The 25343-nt window shown below is 49.4% G+C and overlaps 1 protein-coding gene across 4 annotated transcripts in view; it reads right to left on the bottom strand.

Moving 5' to 3' along the window:
* Window positions 1-25343, bottom strand: part of LOC137863664 (gamma-aminobutyric acid receptor subunit alpha-3-like) — a 90816-nt gene that overhangs the window by 39873 nt on the left and 25600 nt on the right. For 2 of the 4 annotated variants that reach the window (XM_068697014.1, XM_068697015.1), the window contains exons 2-3: window positions 17737-17858; window positions 14278-14399 (exon numbers count right to left, since the gene is read on the bottom strand). In XM_068697014.1, the coding sequence (XP_068553115.1) occupies window positions 14278-14399; window positions 17737-17825 (211 nt within the window). In that variant the 5' untranslated portion in view covers window positions 17826-17858. Of the gene's footprint in view, window positions 1-10439; window positions 10658-14277; window positions 14400-17736; window positions 17859-25087; window positions 25244-25343 lie in introns of those variants that run through there. The other 2 variants (XM_068697013.1, XM_068697016.1) reach the window with 2 other exon arrangements.

Genomic DNA, 25343 nt, shown 5'->3' with positions numbered 1-25343 from the left:
CCCTCTGTCCTAGGGTGCCGAGGCATCTTCTCACAGGGATGCCTTATCACCCACAGCTGCTGTTTGAATCCCCCGGGACCACCAGCAGTTCCTGCACATCTCCTTGCAAAGATGCTGCTCCCCGAGCTGCGGTGACAAATTGTGCCCGGGTGCGATGGCAACTGTACGTCCTCCAGCCAGGCTCGAGACAAACCACTGCATCTGTAAGCACAGATCTGCATGTGGTGCCACTGCCAGCAGCGCTCTCTCCTTTCTACCCCCCAGCTTAGATATTTCAGCACAGGAGGGGCAAGAAGTTAAGAAGAATTTCAGGGAACCTCTCAAGAGACAGACAACAATGAAGCCAGCGCAGCCTGCAATTACAAGTGTTCGGTTTTTCAGCCCAGATGAAGCGAGGCGGTGCCTGTCACATCTCTCAAGGAGACAGCCTGCTGCCCTGGCTCTCCTGCTTAGCAGGGCCAGAGGAGAGCTGATGCAACAAAGAGATTTATGTCCTGTCACACACAGCTCACGGTGTATGCAGCTTTGTGACCCAGCTGCACCTAGTGTCCTCTGCAGGAGCTAGACATGGGACCAAGAAGTGACCCAGTCATCCCTTGAGCATGGCTTGTCCGGGATTAATGACACCACCGTGCCTAGGTGGTTGTCTCATTCCCAAGCGACCCCTGCTGCCACCTGGGGCTCGAGCTCCTCAGGTTATGTGGGGAATCTTCGGGACAGAAATCACCAAGTGGTCTCCAAATGCTCGTGGCTCTGAGCTCTCTCTATACCCGTGCAATATTGGCTGCAAAGTTTGGAGAGGCTCCAACAGCCTCCCCGAACAGACGGGGGCTCCAACCAGCCTAGGAGCGATTCTGCTCTACCAGCAGTGGGACCAACAAACCTTGCTTGCCTGCAGATCAGCTTTTCCTGCCTGTTTTGTCCTGATGCCTAACACCAGTTGATCTCACCCAGCAACCCTCTCTCTACTTTAGATCTTTTCCCACTCATCTGCATAATTTCACAAATCTTGCAGGGACTTAAAATCTTTGATATCTACTTTTCAGTCAGCCTTTGTTCAGATCAGGAAACCAGCTCAAGAGCTTTTAGAATACAAAAGGCAGAAGGAAAGACATAAGCCTCGCCCCATTAGGAGCCCAGGAGAAAAAAAAAAAAAACCCTACCACACGACTCAACAAAACCATGCTTACAGCTCAGGTAATTTAATTTAGCTTTCCCTCATTGCTCCATGCAGACAAACACATATTCTTATTACTGGGTTAAGTGAGTGACATTAAATACACATCCAGAGGCTAAAAGCAGTATGTGGTGCAAGCTATTGATAAACAAAGTCCAGGCAGAGGAGACGAGAGAGTCAGAAGCAGCAACCGCGCGAGGATGTGCAGTCATGGAGGCTTCACACACACCCCTCGTTCTCACACATCCAGACTACAAACAGAGACTACAAATTAGTTGAGCTATTTTTGCTACAGACAGAGATGAAAAAAAGAATGAACAAAGCTACTGTAGTTACTATTTTAAGGACTTAGGACACCCTCAGATGCTGTAAAGACAGAGGAAGAATACGTATGTGCGAGTGTGCTTTGAGAGCTACAGCTCTTTGAGACCCTGTGGTAATGGAAGAGATGCTACGTAAACATGTTTGTTATATATTATAAATACGATGAGAAGATGTGTGAATATAAATTAGCATACATAATTAAGCATACTCAGTATTGATGTCTGCCCGTGACGGCTAAGCCAGAGGCGCTTGGGGAAGACAACCCCCATGCAGACAGCTCGGGTTCCTCCATCAGGGAGCGTGCAGACCAGCCCTGGCAGGTTATCACACACTCCCTTCCTAACTCGGTTTCAGTGAATCTTTCTTTAACACAAACTATCACCTCTGAAGTCCCAACAGGCCACTCACATGCTTGAATAGGAGCTGCAAAGCTACAGATCATTGCCAGCAAAATCCTTCGCTTTGTAAAGCAATTACAGAGCTCTGTAATTCATCAGAGCTCAAGGCAGATCTCCAGGAGAAAAGATAACACTAGGGTGCAATACAAAACTGCTATTTCTAACCTGATAATCATTGATACATAGAAAATCACTGAAACACTGGAAAACAAGCGGGGAAATGCAAGAAAAATCAGAGAGACTTGCTGCATTACATTAATTTTATGTCATTGCAGAGAAAGACAGAATAAACAAGCCCACTAGAGCATGTGGATTGCAGGCTGAGCCCTGAGCTCCAACCTCATCAGCGCCAACCTGCCCTGAGAGCACAGTGCAGCTCTGCTGTGCCTCAGTTTCCCTGTCTCTCAGCCTCAGCACCGCCTTCCCATGCCTCTGGCTGTACCATGTCCCAGACTGCTCTGAAGGCTGAGGGCTGCCAGGCTGCATGACGGACAGTAGCATGCAAAAGGAAGTTAAAAACATAAAAATAAAGGCGGCTCCTGGGGCTTGCTGTACAGCTGAGAGCAAGAGTCCATTTAATTCTCAAGCCTGTCCCCTGAGGCCAATGCCAGGTAGTGAGACGAAGATACAAGAAAACCATAGCAGGGAGCAACGCAGTAATTTGCACACCGGTTCCCTTATCTCGCCCGCTAGCTCCTGCCTGGCACGTCCATCAGCAGGAGAACTTTATCAGCTCCTGCAGCGGCGTGCCTCTGGTGACACCACTGGCATCCATCACCACCCCCAGGGCAATGGCAGGCGGCGCGCTCCTGTCTGTGCGCACCCCGATGCTTTCTGTGCCATTTGGAAAGCTGGGCTGTGCACACAGCCAAGGCCTCCACCGAGCTGTCTCCACGCCGTGATGCATGGGTCACTTGGCTGCATGGTCACTGCTCATTTAGTTTGCAGCAACGCCGATATGCAGTGCAAATAATCTCTAATTCGCACTGCTTTGCGCTGCTCACTGGAGCTTTTTCCCTGATGCTGGAGTCCAGCCCACTGCCTCCCAGTGCTGCCCATGCCAGGAGCACTGAGGTGCTCCACAGCAGGCTTGTTTGTGTGCTCAGGCTGCTGCTTCATCCCCACATGAAGAAAACCTTCTTGGAGTAAGTTCTATGATGACTGTAAATCTTTTACTCCACAGCAGTTTCCAGCTAATAGCGTTGTTTGTCCCACGGACAGGGAGGCTCTTCGTTTACCACTTACACGAGGCAATAGATAGCAAGTTCTCTGTCCTACCCACTACATGAATTACGACATGCTGCACCGTACTGACACTCCCATCAGAGATGAGCAGAGGGCAGATACCTCCAGATGTGATTTTTAATTTCCTTTACTGGGGGGAATGTTTTCTTGTTTCAGTGACATGCACTCAAAGCGTTCCAGTTCCCATGGCAACTCCCTGCTTCCATTTAGATGTCATCTTTCATCCCATCCCTTCGGAATTAGACATCTCCTAGCAGAAGTTTTGAAGAAATGTCTCTCAAATATATATTTATTAGAGTCAGAGCGTACAAGTGTGCTTTGCTGACACGTTTCTTAGGCAATTCACAGCCTACAGAGGAGAAGCTGTCTCCAGAATATGCTGGCTGCCAAGCTGCCTTTTCTCAGCCTCTGTCTTCAGCCAGAACTCTCCCTTTTTTTCTGCCACATAAATATTAGTTAGAAGATACTCTTTTGCATTTTTTTCCTCCTCTCCCTCAATTCCTTGTTCCCTTTGCTCCTCATGCCCAGGCTCAGCCCAGCTCTCTGTTAGCCTGGGGGGTGCCTGCCCAGTTCCACACACTCTGGAGGTACCTGCAGGGCCTCCGGGGTATCCCTGTCCCACTGGGGTAGGGATAGGAGAGGGGAGAGGAGCTGGTGGCAGTGCTGCTGCCTGGGTACCTCCCTTGTGCCGTGTTGAACCTCTCCCACCAGATCAGAGAGAGGCAGCGCCAGACCCGGCTGGAAACCACGCTAGTGCTCCCTAATAGAGCTGTAACATCACAGCTTCAAATTGCCTTCCTTCAGGAGACAAATCCAAGCAAGCTAATTGCTGGGAGCCGAGCGGATCCGGAGGCTGATGGAGCTAATCCCAGGCATGTTTAAATGCAAAGGCCCAGGGAGTCTCACTCAAACCCTACGTGATCACTAAAGCTCGCTGCTCTGTCTGATTCTCAGGTGCAGCCTGCATGGAAAACACAGAATAAGGCAGAGAACTGGGAGCAACAGCTTCAAGGCCAAGACACTGGCCCTCGATGAAGCTGCACACAAGCCAAAGAGCACCAAAGCTGCACCTCCTGTTCACCCCATTGCAGACACCACGCAGATAAACAGCCCCGTCGTCCCTCAGAGAAGTTTCTACATGTTTTCTTAGCCCAGCTTCCAGAAGGGACACACAGGCCCAGGGGACACTTCTTGCTGACTCCAGACTTCATGTTAATTGTACCATCCCACCAGCCATTAATCAAATGTCTTCCACTGGCGTTTTTATTGGAAATCAATTTAATAAAGTAGGTGGGAGTCCACATGCTTCCATAACACCGGATAAATATTCATGGGGACTTGTGCTGCTTTAGCTAAATGAGTTTTTTAAATTTAACTTGTGCAATTTCCCTGTTCCAAGCTATACAGCTTGGCTTGCCCTTGGTCAAGACGCTCAGGAATAACGCGAGGTGGGACATGGCCCTGCGTTGGCTCACTCTCAAGCACACCAAGGAACAATCCCTTGCTCTCTGGCCAACATCTTTTGGCAAGGATGCTGTCATCTGTAATTGGAAATAGGAGTCTGCTGGGCTCACTGCAACCCCAGCACCACAGCAGAATTCAGATGTCCACCTGGAGTTCAAACCTCACTTCCAGCCCCTAAGAGTATGTGGCAACCTCCGTATGTTCACCATCTGATTTCTTCTTTTCCCTCACTGTTTAAGAACCTCATGTGCTCCAAAAGCAAATAAATGGACACCGTGGGAAATGCTTTTTCCTGATGCTTATTGAAAGAGATTAAGGAGCTTCCACCAACCAAAACATCTAACAGGCCAGTGAAAGGACTGAAATACACCCACACAAAGCTTTGAAATGCATGGGATGTGAGTCCCAGGAGAAGATCTGAGCACCAGGCTCACCCTCACGGAGAGGATCTCCCTTCTGCAGCCTCTGAGGGAAACATCTGCCCTGGAGTTGGCCCTCATTGCCTGCAGAGCCAGGACAGCAGCAGTGACCACGGCTCTTCTCTGCAGTTCTCCTCAAAGGCAGCTATTAGTGTCCAGACGGAAGAAAGTAAAGTCTGACACATTGATCAAATTTAGTAGAAAGGCAGGATTCAGACAGCCCTTATCAGCAAGAGATTTTACAGCTTCTAACAGCTTCATTGTTAACTGGAGCAGTGAGGAGCTGCGGCTTCCAAAAAGCAGCAATGCAGGGCAATTCAAGCGCTGCCAGGACTCCTGTCATGTTATCCTAGTGATACCCTTCTCTTGAAAGGCAGTGCTTTAGAAATCAAATGCATCATCATTTTGCCTTTGTTATTAACACAAACTGACTTGTTTTCATCGTTACAGCCTCGACCTAATTCCCTGCGCACACGTTCCCTACAGCAGCTCAGATCTCTGGACAGGATTTGCTTTCCCTGGGCTTTAATGACATGAAGATTGTGACTAGCCCCAGAGATGTGCTCAGAAAGTCTAAGACCAAGAAAAAGGTGCAGAGAGCATTTCTACCCTGTACACATCCTCACGAGCTAGTGACAATCATGTTTCCTATGGCCCAGCTCCAGGCTGGAGATGACACAAAGATGAACACAGCCCATGAAGAACCACCACAACCCCTTCCCCTCATCCCAGCAGCTACTGCTGGGGCAGAGGTGGGCATGAGACAGTCTACTCACTTAGTCCCATGAGATAATCTAGTCACTTAGTTCCTCCAAAACCACATCTGCTACATGGACAGCTCTCCTGCAAACCTCCGAGCCCTCCAATCTCTCCGATTTCGCCCCTGTTAAAGCAGCAGTCCTTCTTCTGGGAGATCATCCTTGCTGGAGACAAACTGCCTGTCAGCAAACAGCATTAAATATAGGGTATCATATTCAACAGATAATGGCATGCTTTTAGTTTATTCGCTCTTGGATGCAGGTCACACAACTAATGTCATCTCTAAACACTGAAATCCTGGATGTGAAAAGGTAAAGCTTAATTGCCTTGAACAGCAACTCTTGTATTGACTCCAACAGAAGGCCCATAAATATTAATACAGCTATATTTAGCCCCTTTCAATTATACATACAAAATTAAACATCTTTCTGGGAACAAATCAGTCAGGATAGGGTTCAGGGGTTTTAGTCTTTCTCTTTTTAATGCATCGTGCATCAAAATAATAATTCTGATAGAGCTGCAGCTCACAAAAAAAAAAAAAAAAAAAAAAAAGGAACAGTTGAAGGCAGAGGCTTAAAATACCTTCACCTGGCTCAAGCAACTCTCTCCACACATAGTCACAGGCACCTGCAAACCCTTGGTCCCACCTACGCTATGGCCATGCCCAGGCAGTGCCTTCTGCAGTTCAGGCCCATCTCATTTGTACAGAAATCACATCTACCATCCTGATTTGCAAATTAATTATACTTACCTTTCTTTGCCAAAGTGGACTTAATGGTATTAGTGTTACATGACAAAGGGAAGCAATCAGAAAGCCTCTCTCATAATGACAGCAAGATCAATGAGGAAAGAAGAGACAAGGTTTCATGCTTTCGTTCTTTAACCCTTCTACAAGCAGAAAGAACCCTTTCCTAGGAAAAGACTTTACCAAATTCTCAACATGTGAACAGGTGAATCTGTCCAACAGAAAGGGCTCTAATCGTTCAAACAAATACCTGTAATTCAATTCACACATATGCACAGTCCCTTTACAGAAAGGGCAACTTGTGGAAAGAGAAGTTTGCACCTTCATTTTTTGCATGACAGGGGCTTTATCTGGCTAAAGTGACATTCACAGCTCTACAGGCAATGTGTCTGCAAGTAAGTAGGAATTCAGGACTGCAAAAACCTTATCTGGTCTGTATGGATACAAATAACTTACTTGACAAGAGTTCAGATGGGTGCAGTAAGCCTTGTTCAAAGCCTTTGCCTCCTACCCCTTCGCAAATTGCTGTGTCTTCTTTATGGTCATCAGCTCCTTTCCTTGACAAGTTTCTTCTATCAGAATTGCAACTGATCCTCTAGAAAAGAGGCACCTGAAATGACTTTTACAGGGTTGAAATAGTGTCTGCAGAATTCTCAATTTATTTTCCTCCAGTCATGAATCATCCCATCCACTGATTCAGTCTGAACTTTGTCAGAAATAGGATCTTCCAGTAGGCTTGGGAAAAAAATCACTTGTTTTTTCCAAGCCTGTTGTTCTCATCGTTTTGGTTTGAATTATGTTCTCCCCAAAGGTAAAGTGAACAGGCTGTCCCTTTCTCACAATGCAAATTGTAGATTGAAAACTCTCTAGGCTATACTCTGTGCTTGTAATTCCCAGTACTCCACAAAACATGCTTAAAAAAAAAAAAAAGAATATTAACTGTATGTCTTTCAGAGACACGCTTTTAAAGTAAACTACAGGTTAGTATGCACAGACAAATCATTACATTTTTGGCCCCACCAGAGTCTGTAAGGCTTGCCATTTACCCTCAACAAGGTGAGAATTTCACTCTGACTTTTAGCAGTGTTTGGCCAAGGGACCCTGTACCATTCAGCCTGCACAGCCTTAACAGCAACGCGCTCCCCAAAGTCCCCTGCATCTTCCAGAGCCTCACGACCGTTCCAATACTTTTATTTAATCCAACAATAACCTTTAAATAAATGAAACAGCATTACCACAAACTGGTCTGAATCAGCAGCGTTAATCCCCCCGCCACAGGAGGCCCACATAGATGTGATTTGATCTCTCCTTCCAGATGGAACCAGGCTGAAATCCACCAACACAATCAATGACAAAACATCCTCCAACAGACGCCATCAGTGCCTCTGTATAGGTACATGAATGGCTGCAGACATACTATTTTCTAGCTCAATGAATAAAATACCTGCTGTTTTCTCAATATTTGACCAGTTGTTTCTCCATCAGCTTCCCTGAATAAAACAATTAAAGTTGTTTTTAAACCCCGTAATACCTAATATAAAACCTTACTTCACACTCTGAATTAAAGACACATTATAAATCCTTTACATTTGACTAAACGGATGGAAATTCAAATAAATGACTTGCTGCCATAGTCCAACAGATCAATAAAGACATCCTTGCAGGCAGTTTATGGCCATCTATAACACCATCTACTAATGTTCTTAGAGCCATCTAACACATGTTCAACATGCTTAAATGTCGGCTCACGCCTTCCGGAGTCATTACAAACAAATAGCATCATCCTGTCTCCAGCACATACCCACCAGCTTCCCTCAGGGCAGGGATGAGCTGCCTGACATTGGCAATGGCTCGGTGCAGGTGCTTGATGTAGGACTGAAGCTCTGAGTTACTCCAGTAAAATTTCTGGCATTAGAAGTCCTCCATAGGGGTTCATCCTCCTATAAACTTCTCACCCTTTGTGGAAATCTTTCTTCTTGCCCACATACATGGATATATGGAGGGGTTAGTGGGATGGACTCCTCACTGGAAACACACAGCAAGCTAAGCCACTACCTAAAGAGCGGCACACAAAGCAGAGTGACAAACATCTTTCCCTCCCTGGTCCCTGCAGCCCAAGGACTTGGTTATTTCCCCTCTGGAGAACCCAGGAGCCCAAGGACAGCTTCACTACGATGCTCAGCTTAGGCTGCACAGCGCCTTCAGGGACCTGATGCCATGCTTGTCCCCTCCACCTGGCCATGGCTCCGATTGCCCTGAGGGACACGGCGCTGCCCAGGTGCCATTTCATGCTAGAAATGATCAATCTTTTCACAACGGATTTCTGACCCCTCTGGAGTGTTTGTGATATCCCTGAAGCTCTGATACAAGCTTGTTGCCCTAAGCAAATTCATAACTTATTTAAGAGAAGACTTTCACCCTTAGGCATAGCTGTCAAGCCCGTACTCCTCACTCGCCCTCTGATGTGTACATGCCTTTACGCGCGGAGCTCCCTCTCCCTCTGCTCTGTGGATTTAAGCAGCAGCACCAGGGATTTCTACATGAGAAAGGAGAGCATCAGGGGCTGCACAAATCCACGGCAAAGCTGCCTTCAGAGAACTGCACTCGAGGGGAAGACAACCTCTTTTTTTTTTTTTGTATTTGTTCATAGATCTTAACTTCAGAAGTTCGACAAGACAGAGCAGGGTCCCCATTGCCCAGAAAGGTAAATAGAAGAAATCGCTGTTCAGGCTATGCCTCGGCTTCAAATTAAAACTCATCAAGGAATCTCAGCCAAAGACAAAAATCTGAGATAAGACATGGATTTTCTCTAAGAAAGAGTTAAATTCCTCCCTGGAGTAATCAGTGCAAGGCATGAAGTCAGATCAGAGAGAAAAGATGAGAAGTTCGGAGAGGTGGAACACTCAGAGAAAAACAGGGTAAACACAGTCCTGAAATCCTGGAAATCACAACGAAACACACTGGGTTTGTCATCTGGTGTTTCTCTTGCACAAACAGCAGATCAGGAAACTGGTTATGACGCAAACCGTACGTAGGTTCACAACACAGGTGAAAAGACAGCATCCTGGTGAGCAGAGGAGCCAGAGGGCCTTGGTTACTGGGGATCAGCTCCGCATCAACAAGGAGCAGTTTGGGAATTTTCCTACTCTGTCTCAATCCTTCCTCTTTGATGGTCACACAGCTGACAAGCCCCTACCTGCAGGTCAGGACAAAATAACAGAGGCATGAGGATGCAACACACCGAGCACCAAATATCACTCAGGTGTCTCTCAACCTAAAGAGAGGCACTCTCAACCCAAGACCAAAACTTTTCGGCTGTCAGCACTTGAATCAGGGAAACACAGGTGGCAAAACATGGATCCAGATGTTTCTTGCTTGCTTAGAGGCCATCATGCAAACTACACCATCATCAAAAGAAGAGAAGACACCACACCATGGAAAGAAAACAGGAAAAAAAAAAAAGTTGCAGTGCACTTCAGTTACAGAAGAATAAAGGGAATACATCATCAGGATAAATATTAACAGGTGGCTACAGATCAAAACCACTCACAGGGCAGAGCTGACAAAACAAACCCAGATAAAAGGCACCCGAGGCCCGTGGTGGGCAGCCCTGATCTGAGTCCTACTGGCAGAGCCCAAATCCTACCTTACCCAAATGGTGTCTGTGCTGAGCCCAGCAAGGGCAGGGAAATGCTGACACCGTGCCATGAAAAGCAGCCTGGTGGAGGTGAGAAAAAGGAAAAGAAGGCAGCCACGAGCCCAGGCTACTCTCTCATCCTGGTACACCCAGCTGTGAAGACACAAAGTGGGGCTTCCCCTCTGCTGGGGGACCTACTTGCTGCCAACCCTGAGGCCAAGGAAGGGGTGCCATGCTCTGTCCCCAAGAGAGAAGAGACCAAGGGGGCCACATGCCTTGTTCTCCTTGCAGGTGAAGCTTTAATCCAGTTGCCCGTGTTTTCTGGTCCTGGTAAATCCCATGCTCTTCAGAAGGCTCCTAACCCTTGTCACAGCACAGGGACACAGGGCAGCAGGATGCTTGTCCTGCCAGTGCTCCTCCAGCAGGACCAGGCCAGCCGTTTGCAGGCCCCAGAAAGATGTAGAAGCTTCTTCAGGCAAATACTGAGAGTTATGCTGCAGGTGATGCTGCATCCAGGAGGAACAACAACCATCAGTAGCAGCCCAGCTGCTACAAATTGCCATTTAATTGCAGCAAAGAAACTGGCTCATCTAGAAAGTTTGAAGCCTATCTTTTCAAAGAAAATGACCAGCTACTCTCTCCTTGTGGCAGCCCCTGGAAAAGGCCAACAACTTTCTGGAGTCGAGGCTTCCCTGGTCACCAGTATGGAGATTTTGTCCAGCGCTGCTCCACATGTTCTCAGGACCTCAGCCTCACACCAAACACCGCAGACACTGACACCCTCTCCAAAGCAGAGATCCTCTGGCTGAGAGAAGAGAAATCCCTACCCTGCTTTGCAAAGAGCTAGACACACACAATATAGGTGTGTTTAGGTTACAACACAGCGTACCCAAACTCCACCAGTTCGGAAATAAGGCTGCAGGAGGTGAGAGCTGCACAGGGACCACTGCTGAACCCCAAACCACGAAACCACAAGCACTACATCCCCTCTCATGGTGCCAGGCATCCATCTGGCTGTGTAAGGGTTGCACATCAATCACTCCTCACAGAAAGCAGCACAGGAGCATAAAGGGTTTTCTGTGCATCGTTCTCAGAGGATCACCCAGTGCCTCATCACTCACATCCCACTCCCTGAGCACCCTTTCTTTTCAGCTATAGGATGCCTCTCCCTTTGACTGCCATTTCTACGTCCACGTCTCCTGCCTCCAACCCTCACAAGAAAGTCGAGCTCTGGGTTCAAAGCAGAGACCTCTCTGCACGCCGGCTCTGCAGGGAGCCCCAGCAGCAAAGAGAATTTGTGGGCTATAAATAGATGCCCCTCGCCACAGTCCCGCAGGGCCAGGACAGGATCCACATGAACGCACAGATCCGGACCAGGAGGGGAGGCCAAGGCTGCCCACAGAAACTCTCTCAGCAGGAGATTTTCTTCTCCTGCAAGGTTGGCCGTGACAGCAGATGTCTGTATCCCCTCGGGGTCCTTGTCTGTTCCCCTTCTGACTTAATAGCCCATCTGCACTGTGTTTTCTCAGGGGAAAGACAGGTTATCTGCTGAAAGTTCCTTCCTCTCCAAGCCCCATAATGTGACCTGTTTATAAAGCTGCCCCTTTCCCAAACCCAGGCTGTAGTTCAGTGGTTGTGGGACCAAACTCAGCACAGGACTCGGCCCTGATCAGAGCAAGCCACCAGGTAGAAACAGGGAAGAAACTTTCTACCAGACATAAAAGACTTCCTGGTGACACAAGCGGTGGTGTCCCCACTGCTATGGGGTTGTCCAGCAGAAGGAAGGGGCTGACAGATACCTTCTCCCTCCCAGCCAGGAAAAACATCCTTCTTCTTCTAACCTCAGTGTGTGCTCACAAACCTCAGCGTGCCGTCAAGACTGCGAGGACTGCTGGCTCGAGAGGATGCCCTGAGCCCCATCCCAGGGCCAGGCACAGCACAGAGGCACAGGGACACCCTCCTGCAGCCCCGGGTGCTCCGAGCAGGCTCAGCGCCGCTGCGCTGCGCTCCGTGCCGGCGGCATCCCGGTAGGCAGGGGAGCGCTGGCATGGCAGCTATTAGAGTGGGTGGCAGCAGATGGTGAGAACAGAGGGGATAGGAAAATAAATACAAAGAGGCTATCTTGAGGGGAGAAGTCACCACATCAACACTCTGTTGCTTACACAGACTTCTCCCAAAGCCTAAACAAACATTGCTCAGTTCCCAGCGCGCGTGGAGGAGGCTCTGCTGGGTGAGGGGGCAGGTGCCTGGGCACACCCAGCCCCACAGCCTGCTCATATCCTGACCAAGGGTTTTCAGAGGGATGTCTGTGACAGAAAGCAGGGAAAATGGGGCCAAGAAGTGAGCCTGCATGTCCTGCTGCCCTGTTACCCACTATTTATTTAGGCCAGTCCATCCTTCCATTAGCCTGTCCCTGGCACAACCCCACCATATCTGCCCTTTTCAAATACCAAAGCAAGACTGCATGGTGTTAAGAGATGCTTCCTCCTGAATTCCTCACAAAGAAAAGCAAGTGGAAGATATTCCCAGGGGAAACAGCAAGAGCCTGGTGCTGGGTCGACATGGGTTGCCCCCTGCTATCTCACAGGCAAGCCAAGGAACCGTGCAAGTCACCAAACCACCCAGCAACACAATGCTTGTCGTGCTAATCTGGAGCAAAGCAGTCCCTTTCCCAGTTTTCACATAACCTTGGACAACAGAAACTCACCTCACGCTAACAATCACCCCAGAACTGCCGATTGACCCCTAAGCCTGCAGCAAGATGGTTTCTGCCCTTCTGGCCTCCAGAGCCCCCCAGGCCTGTAACCTTTGTCAAAACTTCCCACCTGGGTCTGCCAGAGTGCTCCGTGAGGGGAAATCAGAGGTGAAAGCACTCTTTGAGCGTGCAATGTCTGGTTCAGGCAAAGGCAATTTATTATGTTAAGCACATTATTAAAGGATCTAAAGCAACAGAGCAGAGATATTCCAAGAAAGGTTTTAACTTTCCCAGCAAGGGGGCTCCTGGGAGTCCTCTTGTTAATACTTTGCACAGGGTTGTCTGCAACCAAGCCTACAGTGAACATAAATGCCCCCTCAGTCCCCTCTCAGAACTCGTTTGAGTTAAATCAATACAGCCATCGGGGAGACTTGAGGAAGCAAAGCTATTAGTGGGACCGCAGTTAATTCTGGGGGAAAGAAACAAGCAACAAAAGCAATAAAGCTGATGGATGGCCTATGCAGATGCAGTAACCCTTTCCTGGCTGGGCTCTGCAGCATGGCAGCCTGTCAGAGGTGAGGATGCTCACTGGAAAAAACCCTTCTTCACCAGATTATGCATGGTTGCTGCTTGGGGCCATAGCTGTCCTGGAGAGATGTGAGCAGAGGGACAAGGCAAGGGCAGGAGAGGGGACTGGGCAGAGGAGCAGCAGGTGCAATTCCAGCCTGTTACTACTTCACCAGAGCCCCCATCAGTATGCAAGGGAGAGAGAAAGCTCATTCCCAACCCCCCTTGGCAGCCTGGCCTTCAGGGAATGGCAAACACATTGCAAGTCCAGCTCTGTGTGGGAATCGCAGTCCAGCAATGCACTGGGAGCAACATCTTCCCATAGCTTCTCGCTCCATATGCTATGCTAGGTGCGTGCCATAAGCATTAGAATTTGACCACCAATGTTTTTGCTTTCTAAAGCACAGCACACCGAAGAGCTCCCTAGAGAGTGGCTACATAGGAAACAGCTGAAAGGACATCAAGAGAGGCTGTGCAGCAAAGCCTACGATCTAAAACGTAATACCAACATGATTCAAAGGTTCTAGAGACTAGTAGAGTCATAATTTAGGACATCACAATATCTATTAAATTAGTGGAAATAAATAAAATCCTATTTGCTCCATCTACAGGCCTATCAATGTAATGTCATAGCAGGCCACAACACGCATGGAGACTTGCACCACTCTTCTCACAAAACACCGATGAGATAGCACAGACCAAAATTGGGGAAACCAGCAACGGACTGGCTCTAGCACTGAACCAGACTCTTCTCCCAACAGGGGCAGACCTGTTCAAGCCCCCTGGGCAGCCCCTCTGTCCTGAAGCTACGTGGCTGCGGAGCACGGCATCACTCCACCCAACTGACCTCCGAGTCCAGGCCTGAGGCGGTTGTCGTAGCCATCCAGCAGCCTGTCCAGGATGCGGGTGAAAATGGTGATGTTATCTTTGCTGTCATCAATGACGTCGGAAACATGCTTCTGAGAAAGCCTGGTGCATTTGGGGAAAAAAAGAGGAGAGAGAAAAAAGCCATGATCAGAAGAGAAACGTTCTTTATATTCTCCGAGCACTTATAGAAATGAAAAGACACTGATCTGTTCCCCAGCCTGCACTGCAACAGCCCCAAATTGCAGGATGTGGCACATCTGTTGATAGGACCACATGCACGGGACCCTCCGCAGGGCTCCTCAAACCAACCTGCCCAGCCTTAGGCTGCCCCTAAGAAGGATGTTGTAGGAACAGAGGCTCCAAAACCTCAGGGTTACCCGAGTCCTGGTTTCTCCTTGCAGAGTAAGAGGTGCCAGTAATTTACCCTATCAGCCCACTTCCAAGTACTCTGCTCCTGGGAAGAGGGATGGGAGGCAGAAAAACTGAAATCGGTAAAGCAGGATGGGAGGCTGAGTCCATCATTAAAACTGTGAACCGTTTCTGCAGTTTGTTGAACTTTCCCTGTTTATAAAATCAAATGAGTTCTCATGTACCTATCTCCACTCAGCCCAAGAAGCCCAGGAGCCCAAAATAAGATGATTTCCTTGGGGCATTTTCTGCCCCGGGTGGAATAAAATAAGCAGCAAATTTCTCAAACAAAACTCATATCACCAAACAAAATATCCAATGCAATTTTGCAAGCCCAAAGGGCTCAAATAGTAAATTTGCATTTTGTGTCTCCCTCTCAATCAACGGAAAAGGAGCCCATGGAGCCTAGTGAAAACAGCTGCTTCTAAAAGAGATTTTGGACAGCACAGGGTATCAGTGCTGCAGCTCCAAGCACAGCTTTTCCCAGCAGAAGTAGCTTTTGGGACTAAAACTAATGGAAAGGCAGAAAATTAAGCAACAGAAAACCAAAAGAAGTAAAAATCTATAGAGATGCAGAGATTGCAGGGAAGATGGAAAAGGGAATAAAACAGACACCGATTAATAAAAACAAGAAAAAAAAAAAGAAATAAAGAAATAAAAAAAGGCAGAAACCCACATGACAATGGAAGAAACCCAGCCAACCCCCAGATATAGATTCTGCTCTCCATTTTTCTGTATGGGAGGCACGAGCAGCCCCCAGAGCACAGAGCTCGCTCCAGCCCACGAGGCTGCCTCAGCATCCCCTAGCAGCTTGTGGGGTGCTGCCACGGGTTTAAGCAGGAAAAAGCAGGGACCGAGAAGTAATTATGGAGAGAAAAGAAAAGGGGGTGGGGGTGAGAATGTCAGTGAACCAGTTCAGAGCTTAATCCTGCAGCATCCCATCTGGTTAGACCAACCACCCCTGACACTCTGGGTCCATCTGCAAATACTCTGCAGAGGGCTGAGAGGGTGACAAGAAGCAAAGCTGGATTGGAGTTCTCTGTCAAAATGTTCTAACAGAAAACCCAGCTTCTGTTAGATAAGGGACTAAAAAAATGTTTTTAAAAAAGAAAATGGAGGAGGGAAGGGTGTGGGTAATTTTAGAGTCAGGCTGAATTAATGTTATTCAGCACGTTGTCACTAATTGAAATATTTCATTTGGGGCGATTTTGACATTAATCAGTCAATGACCAAACACTGTGGGAAATTGCTTTCCAAGTGTTTGAGGTTTATTTCTCTGGGGACCAGATCCCTCTTCTCCTGAGGCTTCTCGGTCTATAATTTTTGGCAAACCACTCACTCATGTTCTCATGTTGAGAAGTGGCCAAGCCAGGAAGCTCAGCCTCCAGAAGCAGGCGTGAAGTGCTCGAACTGCAGCTCCCATAAGCATGGGGCAGGGTGGGGAAACATCCCCCAGCCCCAGTGCAACCAAATCAGTTCTGAAACATCAAAACACCCCTGCTATTATGAACTGCATCGCAGCCTTTTTAGACTCACGTGAATCAAAACACGGTTTTGGCTTTGCACCTGAACTTGATCATAAAGCAGAATTGAAGGATCTGCACTCCCCGATGGTAAGGAGGATTTTAAGGAATTTAACAAACGTCTACAGTAATTAGTGAGGTTTCAATTGTGTCAGCTTTCACTAGATGTCATGGTTAAAAGCAATCTGTACCAGAGTATGCTGATGGGTATATAACCATCTATAACTTATGAATAGCTAGCATGCTCATGAAAGCTCATTCATTAATGTTTTATAAGCTATCTTTAAAAATTACCCATAATATAAAGAGGGAGAGGACAGATTTTTGTGAAGGAACTCCTGGCAGAGGCTCAGCAGCGATGGGAAAAGTGAGTTTACAAATTTCAAAGCCACTTTAGCTTAGCCTGACATTTGAGGCTTTGACTTGAACGCGAGCAGCGTGGGATCAGCTGGGGAGGCACCGTGGGAGCACGGTGCAGGCAAGGAGAGGATTGAGGGGCTCCGGCAGGGGAGAGCCACCAGCCCCACTGAAAAACTCAGAGGAGTTGTGCAGAGGTGTGTGGCTCATGGTTTAAAACCAATTAAAAGCCTTTAGGCAGAGAAGACAGTTTTACAGCAAATTTAATTAGGAGAGGCTCGAGGAAAAGTCATTGCCTCACCGCTCATCCCTGTGCACATGCTCTCTGGAGAGCTGGCTGCCACGCTGGCAGGTTAGTGTCTGAAGAAGGGGCCCCTCGTATGTGATTTAGGAAATTAATCCTGCAGTGGGGACGGCAGGTGACAAGGGAGCAGCAGCAGCAGCCATCAGACAACTGGAAGCAAAAGGTCAGCAGGAGGGAAGGGGGAGGCAGTGACTGCAGCTGTCCCCCGGCGGCCAGCACCACGATACCAAGGTCAGCATCTGCACGTCCAGGCATACACGGGATGCATTTGTTTATGCAAAATTGGGTGCAAGCAGCTGAAGTGGTAAGAGCCTGCAGCTGGGCAAACAGCTGCATGCAGAGGGGGCACGGGCAGAGCACTGAACCAGGACATTGGTTCCTGCATGAAAGTCCTCGAGTGCTGTTGGACTTGTACACAGCAGACATTTGTGTCTGTACTGAGCACTCTAAAGATAATTTTCTAATTCTCTTATAGAAGCCACATATTACTTGCATTTCTCCCCCCCAGCTGTGCCAGGGAGGGACCTGCCACGCTTCCTCAAAGGGCTCTCCAGGCTCCCCAAGCCTCAGCAGAGGCTCAGGCAGGACAGGAGGAGGGTTGCCAGGGTTGTCACAGTCTAACAGCCTTTCACCCACCCCTAGAGGCCAGGAAGAAAGGCTGGTGGCAGCGTCCAAAGCCAGGAGGTCTCGGAGGAACCAGGGGCAAGGCTCTGCATTTATATTAGGGCACCCAAGGAAACAGATTTCTTAGTATTTTACCCTGGACTGCTTCATCCAGGAACCAGCTCAGGTATATTCAAGCATAGCAAGGGGACTGCAGCCTTAGCCAAGGCTCTCACCACCTTACCCAGCATCAGCAGGGAGAGCAGAGAGCAGGACCAGGACTCCAAGGCCAGTGAGACAGACAGACCCCCTTCCCGGGAGCCTGGGCGCCATGGTCTCGGCACACAGCCACTGGGTCTTCACAACCTGGGCACAGAGGGGAAGGAGAGAAGAGGAAAGATGTTATTTATTGGCAGGAAAACAATCAGGTTAATTCTGTTTTTCCCAGCAGTTCGTGCCTGTTGGCCAGAATTCAGTATTTCTGGGGTCTCCAATGTGAAGTCCCAAAGGCCCCACAGGGACCAGCAGCACTGCCTGCAGCACTGCTGGCTCTGGAGAACCTTGTGTGGGGTCAGAGCCAGGGGTGTCCATACACAGAGCTCTCCAGGAGCTTTGACACCTTCGAGTCACTGCACAGTTTCACTTCCAACACCTCTTTTTACACCCATTTCTTCCCCCTCCTCACCCCATACACCCAACCACCATGCCCCCCTGCAGCAGCTCCCTCAGCTCATGCTGCTTGGAGACACATGTACAGCAGAAACGAGTCTTAAGACCCATTTTTTCCCCAAATGTCTTTCTGGACAGTTAGACCCTCATTTAATCCGGGTAATGACGCCACCAGAAACTATTACAAAGTCTGGTATGGAGGCCCAAGCAGTGGGAGTGTTCAACTGTACCACGCGTAGCACGCGTAGGTTTTTCATTAATGCTCAGTTTTCCTTTTATTGTGATGTTATTACACATTTAACTGCCTTTCCCCTTTTATTTACCCCATTATGTTGATGCACCTTGGAGCAGCAGCCTGTATAAATACAGCTTGTTGTGATGCCTGCCCGAAATAACACCTCCACTTGGCACAGGCTGGTCAGTGCCGCAGCAGCCAGGCACGACCATGAGCTCCCAGAGCCACCAAGGTGCCCGAAGGTGAAGGGGACAGCTGAGCAGTGAGAGGTACTGAACACCAGGGGTGTGCAGACATGGGATCCCCCAGCAGACATCCTATACAGACAGAGCAGGGTGGGAGGGATGGTCTTGGAATCCAAGTATTTGCTGACGAAGCACAAATTAGGGATTGAACATCTGCTCAGTGGGAAATTCCAACAGTTTGGGGAAGCGTGTTCCAAGTCAGAACAAGGACAGCTAAAATGTTGATGTTTCTTAAGAGGCAAATCCAGAAGTCCTTAAATTAGCAGCTCAACAGATTTCATTTCAATTTTCTTAAACTTGCATATTATACAATAGGATTTAAACACTTCTTTCTGAGACAGCTTCAAGCAGTAGCCAAAAGCAGAAATCCAGTGCTCGCTTCCCCCTCCCTTCCCACACCACCACTGAAAAGACTCATTGAAATCAACACTTGCCCATTCAAATGTGGATTTAAATTAATGGTTTGTTTTGGCAGGATTCGCGCTGCCAGCAGTTTTTGACCAGTACTATCCACATGAACCAGGACCCTCCAATTTCTCAGCAGTGCCTCCTGGTTCTGCAGGAACTCTTATTTGGTGAGACCACAGGCTGGGAAGATCATACACCAAGTGTGGGACAGAGCAGCTGAAGAAAAGAGGACCAGAAAATGAGGCACTGAGGTAATGCAGAAAGAGATCCGGCCAGGAACAGTGACAAAAGGCACTTCTTAGTGTCTGAGCCAAGAAGCTCAAGACAGCCATGTTTCCACCAGACCTTGTTCGTGCAGTTTTCCTTCATTATTATGTGAAGATGAATGGCTAATTTTGTATTTTGGATAGTTCTATTGAAGGTGTGAGCCAAGAATAACAGGGCTGCCTGAAAAGAAGTTAAATGCATGCTCTGGTCTCATTTTCAGCATCAGGACCAATTCTGCATACCTGCATTGGGACAAATTCTGTTTTCACCACTTTTCTGAGTGACTACTTTGCCAGACATGCCTGTTTTGCTATGGATGCTCTTATGGACTCAGGAAGGACTGTGCGGCATAAAAAATAGCTTGGCACTGCTTTCTACCTCTTTCCTTTGGTTCTTGTTCCATATTTGCCTGGGGGAGTTGGAGAGAAGAGGCTCTGCTGCATTTTCCTTGCTCTTTGTCTGTTACACTTAGATGGATTGTAAAACAGACCCAGTCCTGAGGATCATGACCGACATTCCTGACTAACACAGGCTCTCTTACTGTTGGTGATGAACCCTGGTAGCACTGAGACAGAGCCAGGGCTTGCCAGGCAGCGCTAGGACAGCCACAGAAGCAGTTCCCCCCCAGCACTGTTGCTCATCACCCCATTACTAGACAAGCACCATCTCTGGAGTGGTAAGGAAGCCTCTGCAGGGGAGGTTTTCACTCCTTTCCATAAGGCATACGGTTCTGGGGCTCTTTCAAAGCTCCTTTGTACATCCACCTTAGCCAGAGCCCAGTATTGTTGGTTCCCATAGCACTGCAGCTCCCAGCATCACCTCTGTAAGGATGGTGTATGCTCAAAGGGCTCTTCACTTCCCTATTCCATCTGCCCATGGCTCATTTCTTAATGGCACACTTAGCAAATGCATTCATCACTAATTCTGCAGTTGCTGGTAACCTCCCCAGCTGAATCAAATGCAGATTTTCTAAGGAGCCCTGCTAACATTTTGCAGCTGGGATTAAGCAACACTTGAAGTTTACAATTCAGTACACTCTGGGTTTTGGCAGGTTTCTTTACAACCAGATACCTAAAGGCATTGTAAATATACCCACTCCTCTCCAGCACATGCTGTCTGTCCAATCTCCAGAGCACCACAGCGAAACAAGACTCCCAGGAAACAGCTTTCCTCCTGGCTGTGCAGTTTTGGACAGAGGAACTGGAAAAGCTTCCCCAAAACATCCTCCAGCTCCTGTTCCTCCTGAGGTGGGTTTGGGAATCAAAAACACGCTGGTACCTTTTGGATCAGCAAGGTCCCCTAGTACTGATGTTAACATCGGGGCTCTCCTGACTTTGCATACCAGGTCTGATCCTTTCAGCAATCCTTACTGTAGGAGCCATTAAATATTCTGAAATGCCTTCCTAGGAAAGAGTGATTAACACAGGCTTAGTGCTGACAAGGAAAAGAAAGCTCTGGAGGTGGAGAAAGAGGTAAAGCTTTAAAAAAAAATAAAGAGTAGAGCTAAGAGAAGGAGAATGCAGGCAAAGGAAAGTAAATGAAGAAAAGGGTCCCCAAAACCCACATGGGTACATTTATGAGAGTCACATTAGTATCTCTCCCAAATTACTGCCTCCTTGAAACACGCGCAGCCAAGGGAGCAATTTGATTCACTTAGCAATAGTCTCATCATGCAGGTGGCACTTGTGAAGCAGCAGCCCAGAGGACACATCTGCCCCTGTTACACACCAGGAGGCAGCGTGCCTGCAGCATCACCGCTGGTGTGCCCACGTGCCGTGCCGCGCACCCATAGCGGTGCCATCAGCCAGAGGAGTGCTGAATGCTTACAGCTCCCTGCCAGCCCCCAGGACCTGCAGCTGCTTGGCATCTTTGCCAAATCAGGTACCTCAGGGGCATGTGAGCAAAGAAGGGCTGGTGCTGGGAAGCCAGCTGGGAAGCAGAGGCAGCCGCAGTTCGATGGCTCAGATACAAGCACAGGAGGAAGGGGGTGATCCAGCCCCAGTTGGTGCTGAACCATCCGCCCACCTGCACAACTGAGCATAGTGCTGTATGCGACCTCAGCACCTGCAGGTTTACCCCCAGATCAGGTGCACAAGCAGCTCCTCAGAGCTGCTCCCTCCCTCATTGCACCGCAGCCTTCACAGACCAGGTCCTCGGTATTCAGGAGAGGTCCTCTGACGTCCTTTACGGACTCCAGAAGCATCCAGCCACAAACTGTGCTGTCCCTGATCCTCTGCAGACACCCCAGCCTTGAGATCATTGCTGCCATGCCTCTTCCAGCACTGTTTTGGGTACAGCTCCGAGCCCTCCTGCAGCGATGGGCAGCCAGCAAGCACTCGGTGCAGCAGAAAAAATGCAGATGATGCACATGCTGCCCTGTGTCCCTGCTGGGGTGGGTTTGCTTCAGTTCTCAATCATTTCAGCTAAAAAGGAGGATCCCTTGGAATAAAACTCTCTCCTTTTTTGGGGTGCAGGGCTAGCAGTGAGCAGACATATTTTGTCTTGGAGCCTGGAAATGGTAGGATAACACTGTGGTGTTTCACAAGACCTTGGTCCGACAGGCTCTTCACATCCCTATGTTGCGAGATGAGCTCGCTGGGATGCACACATGTGCTGCACAGTGCAGACACCAAGCCAGCCTGTACTGGAAGCAGTCCAGCCCCGCTAGCAGCGCGCTCTACCTGCACCAGCTAGTGCAGAGGAAGGCTTGGTTTGTCCGCCTGGACTCTGCTTCCATCCAACTTGGCTCTCAGTTCAGCTCTGTGCTAAATAGATATACCACCAGAAGACCAAAAGCTACCACAGCATTTATAAGAATGTGAGAACAAGAACAAGGCAGCAGCGCCCTTGCCTACCTGAATCAAACTTGCTGTTTGCCATCTTAGAGAGCCAGCGCTGGCACACAGCAGGCAGCTCATGGCAGAGGAACCAGGCTTTGAGTCAAACGTGAAAATGCACCCGAGAGGTGCACATTGAGCAGTCCTATAAACACACACTGCACAAGCCATAAATCACCTTCCCATCAATCTGCCACACAAGGTACAAGGCACACGTGATGGTTACCAAACGCATTGTCTGCAGCTCTGCAGGAGACACCAGCTTAAGAGGACACAAATCCAGAGGCACAAGGGAAGGAAATGTAAAGGTTCAAATCAACACAGAAATTTTGAAAGCAAGCCTTAAATTGGGTCTCTCCTGCAGAAGGTTGGTGATATTGAGCAAGCTCCATGCCCAACTCTCAGCCCAGCTTTAATTTTTTCAAAATGGGAAGCCGCTTGACAATTTCTCAAAACAAAACTAATCCCAGTATTGCAGCTCTCTGCTTGAAAACACATCCAGAGGGACTGTAGAGTGACTCACACCCACAACCGCTACAGGAAACCGCTTGCACTCACAAGTGTAACAAGCCAACACTGATTCACCCACATAATTACAGGCAGACACTGATTCACGGCTACTGCAACTGCAGACAGACTGACTCACAATCAGAGCAACTGCAGACAGACTCCAGCTCCCGAGCACTACTGGAAATACAACCACGCTGACAATATCCACAGTCAGCAATCGTGTTGTATGTACACAAACCCCTGGAGAACTAGCTCACACCCTAACCAAAGCAAAGAGCTAGGCAACCCCTTTGCTTTTTACTGGTGCTCTTGACCTTCACCCCACAGCCATCTCTCCTTCCCCAGTGGAAGGATATCCATGGCTCTGTCGTTCCTCCCTGACCTCCTGCTTGCCAAGCAGTATTGTCAAAGGCTGGACCCAGGAGCAGAGCTGTATGATGCACGCTCACACACACACAATGCATGCGTGCACAGTGCAAGACATCAGTGTATGTCTACTTCGATACCATATGTGTGTGCTAACTGTGCTGACTTTGTGTTTCCATAATATAAGTAAAAGCAAGCCAAGTATAATACATTTAGCCCAGGGGTGAAGGAGATGGCAAAAGACTCACCACTGGGCAAAAGCTTGAAAGGCAGGATTATTTACTACACTCTCTGGCTGGGTATGCAATTATGTCAGCATTCAGCCTGGGTATTGTGCTACTTTTTGTAAACAGTTGGCAGGAATGCTCCTACTGAGATGAGGAGCTGGGCTTCTTCTCTAGTGTTGAGAGGGAGCAAAGTGAAGAGGACGAGGTCTACTTCAAGAAAAAGAAATGTAGGTGAAAGAATGGATTAAGCAGAAAAAGGCGAAGGGGAAGCTGACAGCGAAGTGGGACAGGTGGCAGTCTACAGACAAAGAAGAAAGGAGAGGAGAGGAGAGAACAGAAGGAGGAAAGCTGCGTGATGCAGACTGATAAAGCTCCAGAAGCAAGGAAAGGCAGCAGCCTCCCAGTGCTGAGCAGGTCTCGCAGCGGTGCAGCAAATGCGTGTGTGCATACCCCTAACACAGAGCTCTGCTGTGAACCGGGAGGAGGTTCAAGGGAAAAGGTTGCAGCCCCCAGCCAAGCATGTGCCATTGGCCCAGGTGCAGCCACAACTGCTCCAGCTGCTTGCATCTCTGGAAAAAAAAGAGCAGGAGCAGAGCATTTGCGTTCCCTTGCCGCCGCACTTGTGTGCGCACGCGTTGCAGGGCACCCAGCCACCACAGACCCAGGCTGAAGGACAGGCAGACAAACTCCACCAGAACAACAACATCACCTCAAAACAGCCGGAGATCCTTTATCCGCCGGGGTAAAGAGAAAGTTAAGAAAGACTAGAGAAAACAGATGACTTGCCTGAACCACACGCAGCATCTCCTAGTTGTAGGCTGGACCTGCCTCTCCACCTGTTATTTTTCTTCTTCACACCTCCCCCAAGGATCAAGAGGTGAGGGAACAAGCGTGCCCTGCTGCCACTGTCAGAACACCTCAGGTGAGCAGGGATGAGAGCTGCTCTCGCCAGTTGGCCCACGACAGCGGCAGTCTCACCAGAGGGTCCCGGATCCCCCCTTCTGCCCGAGGATGCTGCTGTGTATGCAGGCAGCCAGCGGATTCAGGAGAGAGACTATGGATGCAATTGGCCAGGGAAATGAACTATTTGCTCAATTATGCTTCCCTCATCCAGACTAGAATCATTCTGGCAGAAGGCAAAGCGAAGAACAATGGATAAACGTTGCAGTGGGGACTGTCTAATGCTTAATTGCATTACGCTACTCCCTTTAAATGATCCGTATCTCAGTCCCAGTAACTCGGGGGGGGAGGGGGAAGGATCTGGAGCTCTTTTCCCTTTCCTCCCGTACCAGCCTTAGAGACCGCAGCCCCACAAAACTCCTTTCGCCCTCCCACCTTCCCTCCCCACCCCAAGTCAGCATCAGTACCCATTAGGCCTGGCTGCAGGATTCAGGGGGAAATTTGACTTTGCTTTTGCTACGCCGTCCTCCCCGATCAGCCCTTCCCCTACATCTGCTGTCCGGCTCTCCGAACCGAGCTCGACACCGTCCTTTTGCAGACATTCCCCCCGCTGCCTCTTGCCCCTCTCCCCGCTCCCCAGGCGGGTGCCGAGGCACGGCTCGCCCCGGACCACCACGCTCCGGACTTGCTGCGGGAGCAGAGCGGCTCCGACCCCCCAGCCACCCCCCCGAGCCCCCACCATCGCTCTCCCCCCACCCTTTAAACCAAAAACCGATGGGGAGGAGGGCGCAGCTCCGAGGGTCTCCCCCAGCTGGGGGGCTCCGCACCGCCCCCAGCATCCCGATGCCTGCCGGGGGGTTGCCACCCAGCTCAAGGGGGGAGCCCCGGGATTTTTTTAGGGGGGGAGCCGCCGCGCCCCGCACGCACTCACCGCCGCCGCCGGCTGCCCCAGCGGGGGGGGACGGAGCCCGCACAGCTCCGCACCGCTCCGCACCCCCGAGCCCCCCGGGCCGGGGCTGCCAGCCGCCGCCTGCGCGCTCCTCCGGCCGCGGCGAGGGAGGGAGAGACGGATGGAGGGAGGGAAGCAGCATCCCCCCGCCTTCCTCCTCCTTCTCCTCCTCCTCCTCCCCGCTCCCCGGAGGAGGGTTTAACCACCCGCTTTGTGCCGAGCTGCCCACCCCGCGGCG

Source organism: Anas acuta, chromosome 13 (genome assembly GCF_963932015.1).
Source record: "Anas acuta chromosome 13, bAnaAcu1.1, whole genome shotgun sequence".
NCBI lineage: Eukaryota > Metazoa > Chordata > Aves > Anseriformes > Anatidae > Anas > Anas acuta.
Note: the sequence above shows the minus strand (reverse complement) of the source record. Positions and strands in the feature narration are given on the sequence as shown.